General features: G+C 49.0%; 1 protein-coding gene across 1 annotated transcript; it reads left to right on the top strand.

The window, feature by feature from the left end:
• The first annotated feature begins 1,821 nt into the window (after positions 1–1,821).
• On the top strand, positions 1,822–14,789 carry HMGCL (3-hydroxy-3-methylglutaryl-CoA lyase). Its single transcript, XM_081145520.1, has 9 exons — positions 1,822–1,960; positions 3,477–3,560; positions 5,406–5,513; positions 6,095–6,190; positions 7,231–7,379; positions 9,563–9,626; positions 11,082–11,270; positions 12,557–12,682; positions 14,145–14,789. The coding sequence occupies exons 1-9, from the start codon at positions 1,901–1,903 to the stop codon at positions 14,244–14,246; spliced, it is 978 nt and encodes a 325-aa protein (XP_081001646.1). The 5' UTR covers positions 1,822–1,900; the 3' UTR covers positions 14,247–14,789.
• Positions 14,790–15,216: the final 427 nt, after the last annotated feature.

Genomic DNA, 15,216 nt, shown 5'->3' on the forward strand with positions numbered 1-15,216 from the left:
AACCCACAACCTAGGTATGTGCCCTGACCAGGAATGGAACCGACAACCTTTTGGTGCGTGGGAAAACGCTCCAGCCAACCAAGCCACCCTGCCAGGGCAGGATAGCTGTTATTAATATAAACCTCCAAAGCCATGTGGTATGGTCTCTGCCAATCTCTCCCATCTTAATAGAAAGTCCCCTTTCTACTCCCTCCCTGCTCTCCAATCATTCTGGCCTTCTTTTCATGTTTCCAAACAATGTTTTTCAAACATTTCTAATTGCTATCTACAGTAAGAAATTTACTTGACACTGCAACCTAGTTGACACATATAACAAAAGTTTTGCAAAGCAGTACTTAATACTTATACAATGCACTCTGATATTTTCTAATCCATTTCTATTGTTTTAAGTTGGCGTCCACTAAGTTGATATTATGACCACAACATGTATTTTGAAAAACACTGCTCTAAGCATTCACTTTCTTTGCCCCAGGGTCTTTGCATATGCTATGCTCACTGTCTGGAAAGCTTTTCTTGTATCCTCTTTACCTGCATGGATCTAACTAATTCTTCAAGGTATGAAATCAAAGGATGCATCTCTCTCTGGAGTCAACTGCCTGCATTTGAATCCTGAAGTTCGTGATAAGTTAATACATGCAAAGGACTCAGAACAGTGTGTGGCAAATAGTAACGCTTCATCTTATTATTGTGAAAGGTATTTATACAACTATTCGTGTGATTGTTGTGAATGAAAAAGGGGCCACATACTAAACCTGACAAGCTCGGGGAAGGAGGAGGCGCATGGCAGGCCTTACAAACTGGTGACCGAAAGGAACCATACAGGAAGGTCTGAACACAAAAATTCCTAACTAAAGCGGGTCATGGTGGTTATTCACGTCACAGGCCTGTAGCTTCCTTCACAAAGGTCAGTCTGTAGGTTAAGTGAGCCTATATATTGTCTTTGTGTGTCCAGGATGACATACCTTTGAAATGTCAGAGTACTTTTCCAGACCCCTCCAAGGCACAACTGGCACCAGAGCACAAGTCCACCAGAGCAGACCACAGAGTCCCCTCGTTACGTCCACACACCATCTCTGTGTACTGTACACGGTAATTATTAACTACCCTGTACCCACCAATGTAAAAGAAGTGTCTCTCTGTTTTGCTTTGTAACCAATCCTAGCGATTTCCTCCCGTTCTGCTTCCGTCTGCCTCCTCAATCCACCACTAATAGATTTCATGTAACATTATTTTAATGTATAAAATAAACTCCAAAACTACCATTCTCCAGAGCTACTCAATTCATTAAGGTTTTTGCTTCCTGGCATGTCCTCAATTTGGCTCAAATAAACTATTTTTTTGTTTTTGTTTTGTTAATCCTCACCTGGGAATATTTTTCCCATTGTATACAGAGAGTAGAAGGGAGGCAGAGAGAGAAACATCAATGTGAGAGAGACATCAACTGGTTGCCTCACCCAGGGGCCCCAACCCAGCGGGTGATCAACCCCGCCAGCCAGGCACGCGCCCCTTTGGTGCTCAGCCCACGGACGCTCTGACCACTGCGCCATACCGGCCAGGGCTCAAATAAACTACTAAAAGACTTTTATGGGCTGGCCGTTCCTTCACGGACATTGTTACCACACGTCCCGGACTCTAACCCTATTAAGACAGGAACTTTAGTTAACTTTTGTTCATCATCACAGTCCTAGCGCCTCACCTGTCCGGGCAGCGCAGCGGGAGCACTCGGGGACCTGGGAGGAAGAGCCGACCGGAAGGAAGGACGGCGGAGCGCCGGGGGCGGAGCCAGCGCAGGGCGTCGCTCCAGAGGCCCGCCCCAAAGGCGGGGCCACGCGCACGCCCACCCGGGGGCGGGTGGTCACGTGGGCCTCAGGGCGCCCGCTCCCGAGTCGGCTGAACCAAGATGGCGACAGTGAGGGGGCAGCTGCGGCAGAGACTGGTGGGCTTGGCGTCCTTCAGGGCTGTAAGTGCCACGGCCCGGGAGGGGCGGCCACACAGGCGCCGTGACGCTCGGGGTCGGGGGCTTGGCTCGTGTCGGCTGCTCCCGGAGAGGTGAAGCCAGACCGCATTTTAGGTCAGAGTCAGGTGGACCTTCAAGTCTTAGACCCTCTGTGTACCCCAAATCCCTTGAAGGGTATGGTGGAAACTGAGGCCCGGGGGGGGGAGAGTGACCTGTCCCGGTCGTCCCAGGTGTGCTGATTCACCGTTCAAGGCTCATGCCGGTGACCCTGGCACCTTTCTCCCTCTAATCGAGCTTAAGACCTGTCCAAGCTGTTGCTTAGTGAAAACTCACCAATACCCTCCGGTTCCGAGGGGGAAAAGCAAGGGCGTCGCCTCCCTCCCCTCGGTGCTCAGCTGTTAGGCAGCTGGGAGTGAGTCTGGGCTTCAGGACGTTGCGAAGGGGCCCGTACTGGGAGCATGGCGCTCTTGTTTATTCCTGCTTCTAAGTGAAATATTCTTTCTGCTCTTAATTCTAAGGCAGACGAAATGTGAATTAAATGGTGAGAAATCTGGCTTCTGGTCTCAGTATTAGTGAAGATGGATCCATTCCCTCAGATTTGCCCCCCTGGGGATTTCCCCTCCACTTCATGGAGTTTGTTTGTTTTCGTTATGCGGTATCTACAGTTAGTCACACAGGGAGAAGGGAATAAAAGAGAAGTGTAAGTTAGGTGTTTAGGTATTACAATAATAAGTTCCAAGCCCTGCCGGGGTAGCTTAGTTGGTTTGAGTGTCCTCCCCATAGGCCAAGGTTGCAGGTTCCATCCAGGTCAGCGGGGGTTTGGGAATCAACCAATGAATGTATGAATTAGTAGAGCAACAACTTGATGTTTCTCTCTCTCTCCCCCTTCCTCTCTCTAAAAAGCAATTTAAAACATTTAAAATAAATAAATATAATGAGTTCCACAACTTACCCCCAAAAATTACGGCAAGACACCACTCTAATATATTGCACAGCAAGCCCCATTGGCCACTGTGGGAAAAGCAAAGTGCTTTAATTCCTTATAAATTCAAGAAGATGGGGGGAGGGGGCGGAGCAGTTGAAAATGCCTTTGTGAAGGGTGTTATTATTAACCTACCCAGAAATAAAGGTGGTGCTGGGCTGGGGGGGCATAAAAAAGAACATTTTCTTTGTATGTCATGTAACCCTTCCCAACTGAGACACTAGCTGCCTATGGCTGCTATAGCAAATTCTCACAAACTTGGTGGCTTAAAACAAAAACATTCACATCCCCCCCCACCCCACCCTGCACGCCAATTCTGGAGGTCAGAAATCAAGGTGTTAGAGGAGAATCCATTCCTTGTCTCTTGCAGCGTCTGGGCACTGTCAGTATTTCCATGGCTGGCGCTGCATCACTCCAGTCTCTGCCTCCGTGGTCACATCACTGCCTCCTTGTGTGCGCGCGCACGTGCATGCATGTGCCCCCTGGGGAATTGTGACACTGTACGTGTAACTTTTTGTTTCTTCTTTTAAACCAAAGGTCAGCACCTCATCTGTGAGTACTTTACCAAAGCAGGTGAAAATTGTGGAAGTTGGTCCCCGAGATGGACTACAAAATGAAAAGGTAAAGTTGGAAATCAACTAAAAAAGTTTTCTTTTGAGCATTGAGAGTTCATGTGGTAGGTGCAGCAGGGATGGACAGAGCTATGCAAGACATGACCACTCTGCTCAATTGAAGACATGGGCAGGGAGAACAGTGACAGTTCAGCAACCTAAGATGGTGATGTACAGGTGTGGTAGCCCCAGGTCCATTTCAAGGCCCGGGGTGTGTGTGTGTGTGGATGATGAGTGCTGGGGGAAAGTACGTGAAGGGGGGGCATGCCTTTAAATCCAGCAATTCCATGTAAGAGGATTTATCCAAAGGAAGACATGAAGCCACATGCAAAGATTTAGCCTTGGGGATGTTCCTTACAACCCACAGAAAATTGGAATAGTGCTATCTAATAGAACCTCCTGTGAAGACAGAATGTTCTACACTTGAGCTATCCCATGTGGTAGCCACTAAACAAACACGTGGCTATTGAGCACTTGAAATGTGACCTGCATGGCTGAGGAATTGAATTTTTATTTTGTCATTTAAATGTAAATTTATATAACCACATATGGCTAGTATCTAACATATTGGACTGCACAGATCTAGAAAGTTACATATCTGGGAGGTGTTAAGGGTGTTTTTATTTTTTTGGCACATATTTCAGAAACAATCATATATTATTTTTTTCATTAAGAAAGCTTTAAAAAAAAAGGATGACCAACGTAATTTTAATATTGAGCACTTGCTGGAAACAATAAACTGTAAGTTCCACGAAGACAGAATTATGTCTGTTCTGCTCATCATTGCACCCCCTAGCACCTAGCACAATCCCTGGAATATGGAGGGCTCTCAGAAATTATCTGTGGAATAGATTACATTAAAGCAGTGCAAGAGAGATTGTCAGGGGAGGGTATGAAGGGGCCTGAAGTTCTTAGGATTTTTCACCTGATCCTCTAGGTACTAGGGAGCCATGGAAGGCTTTTGAGCAGTAGAGTGAGACAGTGGAAACTGTTTTAGGAGGATTCTTCTGGGATGAACTGGTGGAGTGATCCCATGACATAACATACATGGGATAATGGTATTAGATTTGGAAAGAGGAGTCCATAGAATCTGCTTAGCAACTAGACACGGTCGGGGAGGAAGAGAAATAGTCGGCTGACCATGTGAGGATGAGATCCTGTGCCACTTGGGAGATGGAAAAGGAGGGTGTAATACTTTGGGGGCCCCATCTCATAGGACCCAGAGGGTTAGTCATCTCTGCTCTTTCAGGCCATGGTAATTGCTCTCATTTTGTTTATGATGGGGTAATAAATTAACAAACATTTAGTTGAGAAAAAGCTTGTATGGCAGAAAAATATGGTCTCCATGTAAATATTAACTCCTTTTCAGATGATAAGGTGCCTGCACTGCAAAACACTAACTGTAGAACTTTCAAGCCCCTTCATACCCTCCCTGTTGGCGAGGATTACATGTGAATTCATGTTAGTGTTTGAAAGCTGAGACAGTGAAATGTTTGCTGTAGCAGAAGCTTTGAACTAACGGGCTCTGCTCTCTTTTCTTTTTATCCTCAGGATATTTTTTCCATTGTTTTTCAGAGAGAGTGGAAGGGGAAGAAAGAGAGGGAGAGAGAGAAACATTGATGTGAGAGAGACACATTGATTGGTTGCCTCCCGCACATGCCCTGACCAGGGCTGGGGACTGAGCCTGCAACCGAGGTACCTGCTCTTGGCCGGAATCGAACCCGGGACCCTTCAGTCCACGGGCCGGCGCTCTAGCCAGTGAGCCAGACTGCCCAGGGTCAGGCTGTCTTTCTGAGGCCATTTTCTTCACAGCTCTGCTGACCTGCCTTTTCTGGTGTTTGTCTCTCCATTGCAGTGCATTGTACCTACTCCCGTGAAAATCAGGTTGATAGACATGCTGTCTGAAGCAGGGCTTCCCGTCATAGAAGCCACCAGCTTTGTGTCCCCCAAGTGGGTTCCTCAGGTGAGCATGGTGCAGCAAAACAGTGTAACCTGGGAAGCGGGAGGCTTGCATTCAGTCTGGACTCTGCCCTGGAATTGCTTGGTGACCTTGCTAAGGCCATGCCTCTCCTGGTTGAGGATGACCTCTTCTGGTCTGGAAATCTAGAATCTCTAGGCCTGGCCTGCGGTGTCTGCGTTTATAAAGAGGAAAGATTGATGATGCCTGCTTCATAGAGACAGTCAAGTGGGGAAGAAAGATCCCGTTCCAGCTGAGTGTTAGATCACACAGGGGAGCTGAGCCCAGTGCCTGGCTTGGCTTGTGTGCTCAGTAAATGACTGGTAGTTATTGTTACAGCTGTTACTGCTATCTAAAGCTGACAGTATTAGCCATATGGAGAAATTGGGGCTAACACCCACACCCAGGGGCCTTCTGGCCCATCAGCAGTCAAACAAGTAGTAAAAGCACTGGGGAGACTCAGCTCTGCAGAAGGACTCATTTGCTAAGGGTCTGGAGAACAGAGATCTTGTGATAAAACGGTTTTCTCTACCTGAGCTCTCTGCTTGCCCTTGGTGATGACTCTGCTGTGTCTCCTTTGGTTCCAGATGGCTGACCACACCGAAGTCTTGAAGGGCATCCAGAAGTTTCCTGGCATCAGCTACCCAGTCCTGACCCCAAATTTCAAAGGCTACCAGGCAGCAGTAAGCTTTTTGATGGGGGCCCCTGAGTGAGATTGATTGATGGCACTGGTCCCTGCCTTGTCCCTGGGCTTCAGTCCCTGTCCCAGGATGTCAGTCTGAAGAGCTGTCTCCAGTGGTGATGAGCACTGTCAGATAGGAGGCAGTCCTGGCCCTGCCACTTCCAGCTCTCTGATCTTGACAGGCCTCAGGTTCTGCCTATAAAATAGGCCTAGTGATATTGTAACATTGTGAGGATTTCAGAAGATGAAATGCACATAAATTGCTTAGTAGGAGCCTGGTAGAAGGTAAGTGCTTAATAAACGGTAGCTTTTGTTGTTCTTACCCATTTCTTCTTTAGAGAAATAAGCAAGCTCCCCACAGAGCTTCAACAGTAGTTGCTAGGATCTGCCAACTTTCTTAAAATTTTAGATGAGAACATCTTTGGAGGTACTGATTCTAAACTGAAGTAAAAAGCGTCTTTTAGGAGTGACCGACTTCCAGGGTGCTGATGGCAGTGGCAGTGTTGGTCCCTGGGGGAAGGCCAAGGTTTCTTTCTCATTGAGATGTAATGTAATTCACTGTATTAATTTTCCAGAGTTTCCATAATACCCAAAACTGGATGGTTGAAAACCACAGAAATGTTATCTTCTCACAGTTCTAGAGGCTAGAAGTCTGAAATCAAGGTGTCAGCAGGGTTGGTTGTATCTGAGGGCCCTGGGGTGAATCATTGACATTCTTGTAGGTGCATCCCCCTAATCTCTGCCTCCCCTCATGTTTCTCTGTGTTCCCATGGCTGCTGTCTTATTAGGACACCAGTCATACTAGAGAGGAACCAATATGGCCTCATCTTAATAAATTATATCTACAATGACCCTATTTCCAAATACGAACACACTTCGAGGTATTGGGGTTTAGGACTTCAACATGCCGTTTTTGCGGGGGGACACAATTTAACCCATGACATTCATATGTCATAAAGTTCACTGTAAGATAAGGGATTTTGCCACTCTGGTTTTCCTTGAAGAGGAGAATGCTAAAAGTACTGTCCTGGTTGTTGGCAGGTTGCTGCAGGAGCAAAGGAAGTGAGCATCTTTGGAGCTGCCTCTGAGCTCTTTACCAAGAAGAACATCAACTGCACCATAGATGAGAGTTTACAGAAGTTTGACCAAGTCTTGAAGGCAGCTCGAGCAGCTAGTATCCCTGTGCGGGGGTGAGTCAGATAGCATTGGTGCTGCCTGGCTTTACCTCAGTACTATTCTGGCCAGTACCAGACTCTGACCCAAGTGACCCTCCCCCACAAACTCCTTATTCTAGGGAGAAATCCTAGGTTAGAAAAAATCCTAGCAAGTGCTTTCCCCAAACCTGATTTTTGGGTCGGCTCACCAGAGGCAATCTAGCAGGAAAGGACACTGGACACAGTTTGTGGAGGTAATTTTACTCCTGGCTCCACTGCCAACTCTTCACATGCCCCTGAAGAATCGCCTAGGCCTCCAAGACCACATCTTTAATAGCAGTAGTGCCAGGAATCGTCATATGTAACTTCACAATTGGCCAGCAAGGAGGGGACTGGCCCCATTTACAGGTGACAAAACTGAGGATCAGGAAGGATGAAGAGTCTGCTGTAAGGTCAAGCTGTCCAAATTGCAGCCAGAGTGCTTTCAAAAGTGCACATCTAAGCACATCACTTCCTGGTTAAAAACCTTCCAGTGACTTGCCAACTCTAGACTTTCTCCCGTGGCTCACAAGACCCTGTGTGACTCAGCCCCTGCTCTCTGTGCAGCCTCACTGTGCACTGGTCCCTTGCAGCCCAACTGGAATGTCTTTCCATTTGTCACATGTTCCCACTCTCTTGCACCTCTGGGCCTTTGCACACACCTTCCATAGACTCAGAACTCTCTTCCTCCTACATCCTACTTGTCAGGACTGACTCCTATTAATCCTTCAGGTCCCCTCATGGCTGCCAGTTTCTCCAAGAAGCTTTCTCTGTCCCTCAGCTGGAGTTAGCACCCCTCTGGGCTCCTGCAGTCCCTTAGACATCCTCTAACATAGCACTTAGCTGGCGCTCTTAAGTGCACATAGCACTTAAATTGTCCCTGCCTCCTACCTCACTAGTCCGAGCCCACATCTCTCTCTGTCCCTGGTGTGCCCCTCTCCCAGCTCAAGGCCCAGCACACAGTAGTGCTCAGGAACTGATGGTGGATGGATGGAGGGGGAGGCAGGGGCTTGTCAGGTCTGCCTGACTCCCAAGCCTCTCCTCAGTGTCTCTTCATTTTTCCTTGCTCAGCGACGACTGGAAAATAAGGGGGAGAATTAAAATGGAAAAATATACTGAGGTCTTTGAGACCGAAGTTTGTTATGCCTCTTAATGTGCCGAATAGTTTGCTAGACTCTGAAAGGTTTTAGAGGAGCCCAGGTTCCAATGGTGTGGGTGGAAACAGAATCCGCCTACATCCAAGACCCAAACTCCTTACCGTAGCTCGCGATCAGGCCCAGGCCCACCTCTCCAACCTCATGTCGTACTTCTTTGCCCCTCGCTCTCCATGCCTCAGCTCTTCCGTCCTTTGTTCTGTGGCTTGAGCACACCTACTCTTCCAGCTCAGGGCCTCTACACTGGCTCCTCTCTGCCTGGAATGCTCTTCCTGTGGCTATCTGCCCTTCTCAGCTGCAGCGTTGTGTCCTCACAGAGGTCTTCTTGGGCCACCCCAGCTACTGCTGGCCTCCTCTAGTTGCTCCTTCCACATTCCCTGTCCTTTTTTTCACAGCACATCGCTTTCTGAGATTCATTACATTATTTGATTGCCCTTTACCTCAGCTACCTCCCTAATTTGAAATAACCATCTTGAGGGTGGGGACCTCATTAGTCTTGCTCACTGAGATACCCTAGGATTTGGCCCATAGTGGGCAACTAAGTAAATGTCAGTTGAATAAGTGAGTTTTCGGGCAGCTCACCAGAGCAGGCCAGCCCAGCTCTTATTCCTGCCTTTGGTTTCATGGGTCCCGGGCCCCCTCCTGCCCTGGCCCACCTTCTGCTTTGTCTCACCTCTGCATGGCTCAGGTGCCCGCTCATATTGCCCTCTCCAGCTCCTCCCTGCTGGTCTCTGGCTGCCTCTCCAGAGACCTGTGCAGGCCCTACTTCCTGAACTACCAGCCTACGAGTCCCCCTCCTTCCCTGCTCTGGCTCTCCACTGCCCCCTCCCCGCACTAAGTGGCACTACCTTCATTCTGGCTCCACATCTTTGAATTAGGCTTTCACTGAGACACTTTGGCCTCCTGCCCAGCTTCAAGTTTTGATTGCAGGCTAACCAGGAATGTGTGTCTAACAGCCACACTGCCTCAGCCCTGCTGGCCAAAGAACCCAGGGGCATTGACACCATTCCTCCCATTTTCCCACAGGTACGTCTCCTGTGTGCTTGGATGCCCCTATGAAGGGAAGATGTCCCCGGCCAAAGTAGCTGAGGTGTGTGTGAATGTCAGGGAGGGGGTTTGGTGAGGGTTGGCTGCCTGGCCTGTCCCTGAGTGCATAGGTTCCTCTCGCCACCCTTTCCTGGTGGGTCACTGACTTCTTCTTCACACCCCTGCCCTCTACCCCAGAGTGAATGCCTCCAGTTGAGTTTTCAGTCTGGTCAGTGGACAGGTGATAATCCTTTGCAGAGAGGCTCCTCTCCCAAGGGTTCCTGCAGTTCCTTGTCATAGTCAGAGAGGCCACTTGACATCCTCTGAGCAGCAACCAAGTCAGCCCTGAGAAGAACACAGTGCAGAAATTGAGTTTGAGCGACACAAGAGCTCACGGCATTTAGTCTTCAATCCTAAAGGCTTCCTGTTCGGGATCCTTCTCGCTGCGGCAGGAGCTTTTGTCTCTCCTTCAATAAACTTTTGCTTTCGCTTAAAACAACAACAAAAACCACACTGCAAATTCAGTGTTGTCCCATTTTAAAGTTGAGGAAACTGAGACTAACCTGCCATGCAGGTTGCTGATGGTGCCACCAGGTCTCAACCCTCATCTCGTTTACCTCCAAAGCCCGCTTGCTCTTCCTTCAACACCATGTGGCATCCAAAAATGAGGAAGGGTAGCAGTCGCACCTGCGGATTGAGAGCAACTGCTGTGCTCCAGGCCTCAGCCTCCTGTTGCTGCCATACCCCTTCGCAGGCTCCTCACTGGTTTTCAGAAGCAGAAATTGAAGCTCAGGAAAGTTAAATCCCTTGCCAATGTCCCCCAGCTAGTGAGCAGCAGAACTGCGATTTCAATCCAGTGTCTTCTCACTCTAGAACTGCTCCTTCAGTTGCCCCCTCTGCCCCACAGGCTGCTGGGCTCCTGTCACTCCTCTCACCATTTCCTTTATGTGGCAGACCATTGTTGAGTGTCTTCTAGGTCCTTGGCCCTACCACATCTTTCCTCCACCTTCTCAGCAGCACGGTGTAGGGAAGCATTTCCTTGGGCCAGGCATATACTGCTCTGGTTTCGCAGTGATTTTAGGGGTTTGCAAATGGGCTTCTAAAAATTGAAATAGTTACATACTTCTATAAAAAATATAAAGCAAGCACCTCAGACCCATGATTTCACAGATCTTCTTACTGAGGATAAAGCTACAAGAAAGGGGTCAGTTTTACTGATTCCAGTATGTGGGTCTGATACAGTGTGTGAAGGTGGTAAGTGAAGGACTGGAGTTTGAGACACGGGGTAGGAGGAAAGCACAGGGGTTGTAGCCCCAGAGCCTGTCCCTTACATCCCAGTTTCCTGATGAGCAGAATGAGGACTGGCATTCCACTCAGAGTTGTAAGGAGCCTGTGATCCCACTGATTTAGTGCTCGGACATGGAGGTGCTCTGCACAGGCCAGGGACCCCTGTCTCTGAGCTCTTGGACCCCTGGCTTGGGGAATCTAATGTCCTACAAGTACCTGCTTGTTTTCCTAGGTCGCCAAGAAGATGTACTCAATGGGCTGCTATGAGATCTCCCTGGGGGACACCATTGGTGTGGGCACCCCTGGCATCATGAAGGATATGCTGTCTGCTGTCATGCACGAGGTGCCAGTGGCTGCTTTGGCTGTCCACTGTCATGATACCTATGGCCAGGCTCTGGCCAACACCTTGATGGCCCTGCAGGTAATCCCGGCATGTCCTAGGAGAAAGCATGTGTCCATTCTCCCAAAGGGCATGGCAGCAGGACAGCTCTGTTTTGTCTGTGCTTTCAGCCAGCCTTTACTATACTGAGTGCTGATACCTGTGTGCCAGGCCCTGGGCTAATCATGACAGATTCTGCCCCCAAAGTTCTTAATCTGTGTGTGAGGGGTGACAGGGAGTTATGTGGTAATCCTAATGCACTATGACAAATGCCACGAAGGGAGGAAGCAGGGGCCGAGGAAGGTCCCCATCCCAGCTGGGAGGTGAGAGAGGATTTGCCAGAAGACAAGTGAGTGAGGCTTGAAGGGCGTGAAGGCCAGCAGTTGAACAAGGGAAGCAGAAAGGTGGTTTGGCAGCACTGTGTTGTCAGGCCAAGGCAGGGTTCAGGGAGGGCTTGTGTACCCTGCCCTGGGGTGGCATGCGGGTTGTGGGTGTGTGAGTGCCCCTCTGTGTGGGAGCAGCAGGCAAGGAGCCAGGCAGCAGGGAGGTAGGCAGAGGTCAGAGGGCGAGCCTTTAATGCTGCTTCCCAGAGATTGGACTGAACCCTCAGATTGGGTTTCCCTTGAGGTTTGCTTCTTTTGGGCTGGCCCCACATGAGGAGTCCATGGCCTGGCTGCCCGTTAGAAGGAAAGTTCTCAGTGTCTGACCACAGGCTGCCTTGCTGTAGCACTAGTCTGATTCCACCCTGTTGCCTTTGGGAGGAGTTCATGTCTCAAGTGACTCTCTTAATTTCTGGGTCTGTTTTCTCAGAGTTGTGGTTGTCCAGGTTAAGGTCTGTTGGAGGTTTAAGGAGAGAGGAGAAAGTGAGAACACTCATCTAGGAGAGTGGGAAATGACTGACCTAGGGAAATGGCCTAGGTCCCCTGGGGTTAGAGAGCAGCCTTGTTGGGGAAGGGTGTGGAAATCACAGTAAACAACAGGGATCTGAAATCTCAACAGTGGGAGGAAGCGACCAGGTAGGGCCTCTCTGAGGAGGTGACGTGTAGGCTGAGACCTTAAGGGTGAGACGGAACCTTGAAACTATTAAAGGAACTGAGGGAGGATTACTGGCAGAGGAAACAGGTCCACCAAAAACACACTAGCCCAGGAGCTAAAAAGAGAAACACTCTTTCAGTGGGGTTTTCACTTTAACAGAATCATAAACCAAAGGAATGAATAACTTGGCAGTGGAATTTCAGGCAGCAGACAGTTGGGAGGTTTATAAAGACCAACTTTGTCGGCTCTGGTCCCCACAGTAACAGCCTTGTTTCACCATCTTATGTTTCCAGATGGGAGTGAGTGTCGTGGACTCTTCTGTGGCAGGACTTGGAGGCTGTCCCTATGCACAGGGGGCATCGGGAAACTTGGCCACTGAGGACCTGGTCTACATGCTGGAGGGCTTGGGCATTCACACGGTAAGCCTGTCTGCCTCCTTTTGCCACAAACCTGAACTAACCAGAGCTCTGCCTGAAGCCAGAAGCCAGAAGCTGATGGGTTTGCTTAGTGTTACTCTTTGGGGGTGGGGAGCAATTAAGAGGGGAAGGGTGCGAGGGGATTACTGTATATTTTTGAGATAGCAGAGTGTGGGTGATCGAGGCCACAAGAAGGCCAGGCTCTCAGTGTGAGTTTGACAGTTTAAGGAGGCACCAGGGAAAGAGCCCCCAAAAGGTCAGGTGTGTGATGGGGAAATGAGTCCGTTCTCTCTAGACCTTTGTTTTGTTCTGTCAAATGAGGGCAGTAGAATTAGACAGCCCCCCCCCCCCCCAGGGCTCTGTCAGATCAGTAAGGGCACTCAGTGAGGATTGGAGGCATAGCATCTGTGGTTTGGGATCAGACGAAACTGGGTTTAAAACCTGGTCCTGCCACTCACAGGCTGTGTGACCTGACAAATTACTTCACCTCTCTGGGCCTAAGAAATGGGAAGAATAATAGCACCTGTTTTGTAGGACTGTTATAAGGATTAGGTAAGAAAGTGTAGATGCTTAGCCCAGAGCTGAGCACATAGTATACTAAGTAAATAGGAACTATTGTTATGGACCGACGTTTTCCGGAGTGGCCCTTTCAGTTGCTGTTTTTGTTCTCTGCTTCACAGTTCATTACTTCAATATGAAGTTTTTTTGTTTTTGAATGTATTTTTTTTTTATTGATTTCAGAGAGAGGAAGGGAGAGGGAGAGAGAAAGAAGGATCAATGATGAGTCATTGCCTCCTGTACCCCCCCACTGGGGATGGAGCCCGAAACCCAGGCATGTGCCCTGACTGAGAATTGAACTGGGATCTCCTGGATCCTAGGTCGATGCTCAAGTGGCTGAGCCACACTGGCCAGGCTCAGTATGCAGTTTGTGACCACTGTGGGCCAGGCCCTGTGCTAGGCCCTGGAGATGGAGTACTGAACAAGACTGATGAGATAGGTCCCTATTCTGGTGGTGCCCCTAAAACCATGACACAGATTGAGGCATCCTATACAAGGGGAGTCATGGGAAACCCAGATGCCAGAAGGACATGACCTCACAGGCAGCTAGCTGGTGTCTGTCGTCAGAGGAACAAGAGTCTGTCTTCACCTTTACTTTTTCTTTTTTAACTTTTTTCTTAGAGAGAGAGGAAGGGAGAGAGAGAAAAAAACACTGATTTGAGAAATATCGATCATTGCCTCCTACAGATGCCCAACCAGGGCCTGAACCTGCAACCTGGGTATGTACCCTGACCGGGAATGTAACGCGCCACCTTTGGTTGGTGCATGGGAGGACACTCCAACCAAGCCACACCGGCCAGGGCCACCTTTACTTTTTCAGTATCACAGTTGTCTGTCTAGTCTGATGTATCCCTGGGTGTTGAAGGCATGTCATGACTTACTGCATCTTTCAACTTGTTTCTCAAAGGGTGTGAACGTCCAGAAGCTCCTGGAAGCTGGGACCTTTATCTGTCAAGCCCTTAACAGAAAAACCAGCTCCAAAGTGGCTCAGGCTACCTGTAAACTGTGAGCCCCTAGCCCACCTGAAGCTCTCAGGACTGTGATGGACACATGGAAATGGGAATTAACAGGAACAGGTATCTCTCTGGCAGGACACCTGAGTATGAATGAGAGGCTTTAGGGGCTAGAGGCCTCCCTTCACCATGGACCCAACAGCCCAGTAGTTGAATCCCTGAGGGCACTTGGGAACCCAATTCCCTGGCTTGGGTTGATCCTCAAGTCTTATCTCTAGGTGAAATCTGCCAGGTAGCGGCTACACAGCTCAACCCTGCCATGCCCTTGGTGCCTTGCTCTCTGACTTTGTAGTGCAAAAGGGCATGGAGGGGTTTTTCCCTGAGCTGGCAGAGGGCATTTGCTGAAGGGGTGAGGGCTGAGCTTCTGCACTGGCCACCTGCCAACTCTGGCACCTCTGGGAAAATCTCTGAACATGATTTTTGAAAATAGCTATGTAATTAAAGGTTTAATGACACAGAACCATTCCAGTATTCTGCAGATGTGTGTATATGAGGGGGGGGAATAAAACATCTTTATTCGCACACTAAGAGGAAAATGCAGGCTATTAATCTCTGGATTTTTTTGTTTCCGCACCTGAGCCCCAAAATCACAGTGACTGGAAATTGGTGGTTTGGGGCTTACTCAGGGCTGGCTAGAACACCCTGGAAAGACCTTCTGACCTCTTGGCTCAGACCAGGGCTGTTGTCCAAGCTGCCCCACAGGCAGCAGTGGCCACTTGCTCCTCTGGTTCTGGCCTAGAGCAGGTGTGGGTACCTTAGCTCCTTGTATCTCAGGCTCTGCCGGCTGTCAGTTGTCCTTGGCAGGCCCAGAGCATTCCAGGATTTGGGAAACACTTGTGCATTTATTTCTTAGCTCAGGTTTCATCACTCGGTATGTCATGCCTTTATACACACCATTCCATAGCCCTAACTTTATCTTAAACAGAAACATAACCATTTTTTAACCCACTATGGTAGGCAGGGTGC

Source organism: Miniopterus schreibersii (assembly GCF_964146895.1).
Source record: "Miniopterus schreibersii genome assembly, chromosome: 8".
Classification (NCBI taxonomy): domain Eukaryota; kingdom Metazoa; phylum Chordata; class Mammalia; order Chiroptera; family Miniopteridae; genus Miniopterus; species Miniopterus schreibersii.

Excerpts from the sequence above, each read along its gene's own strand:
- HMGCL (XM_081145520.1), top strand. The coding sequence starts at position 1,901 with ATGGCGACAGTGAGGGGGCAGCTGCGGCAGAGACTGGTGGGCTTGGCG. Across the intron at positions 7,380-9,562 it reads GCTAGTATCCCTGTGCGGGG|GTACGTCTCCTGTGTGCTTG; the intron begins GTGAGTCAGATA and ends ATTTTCCCACAG. Across the intron at positions 11,271-12,556 it reads ACACCTTGATGGCCCTGCAG|ATGGGAGTGAGTGTCGTGGA; the intron begins GTAATCCCGGCA and ends TTATGTTTCCAG.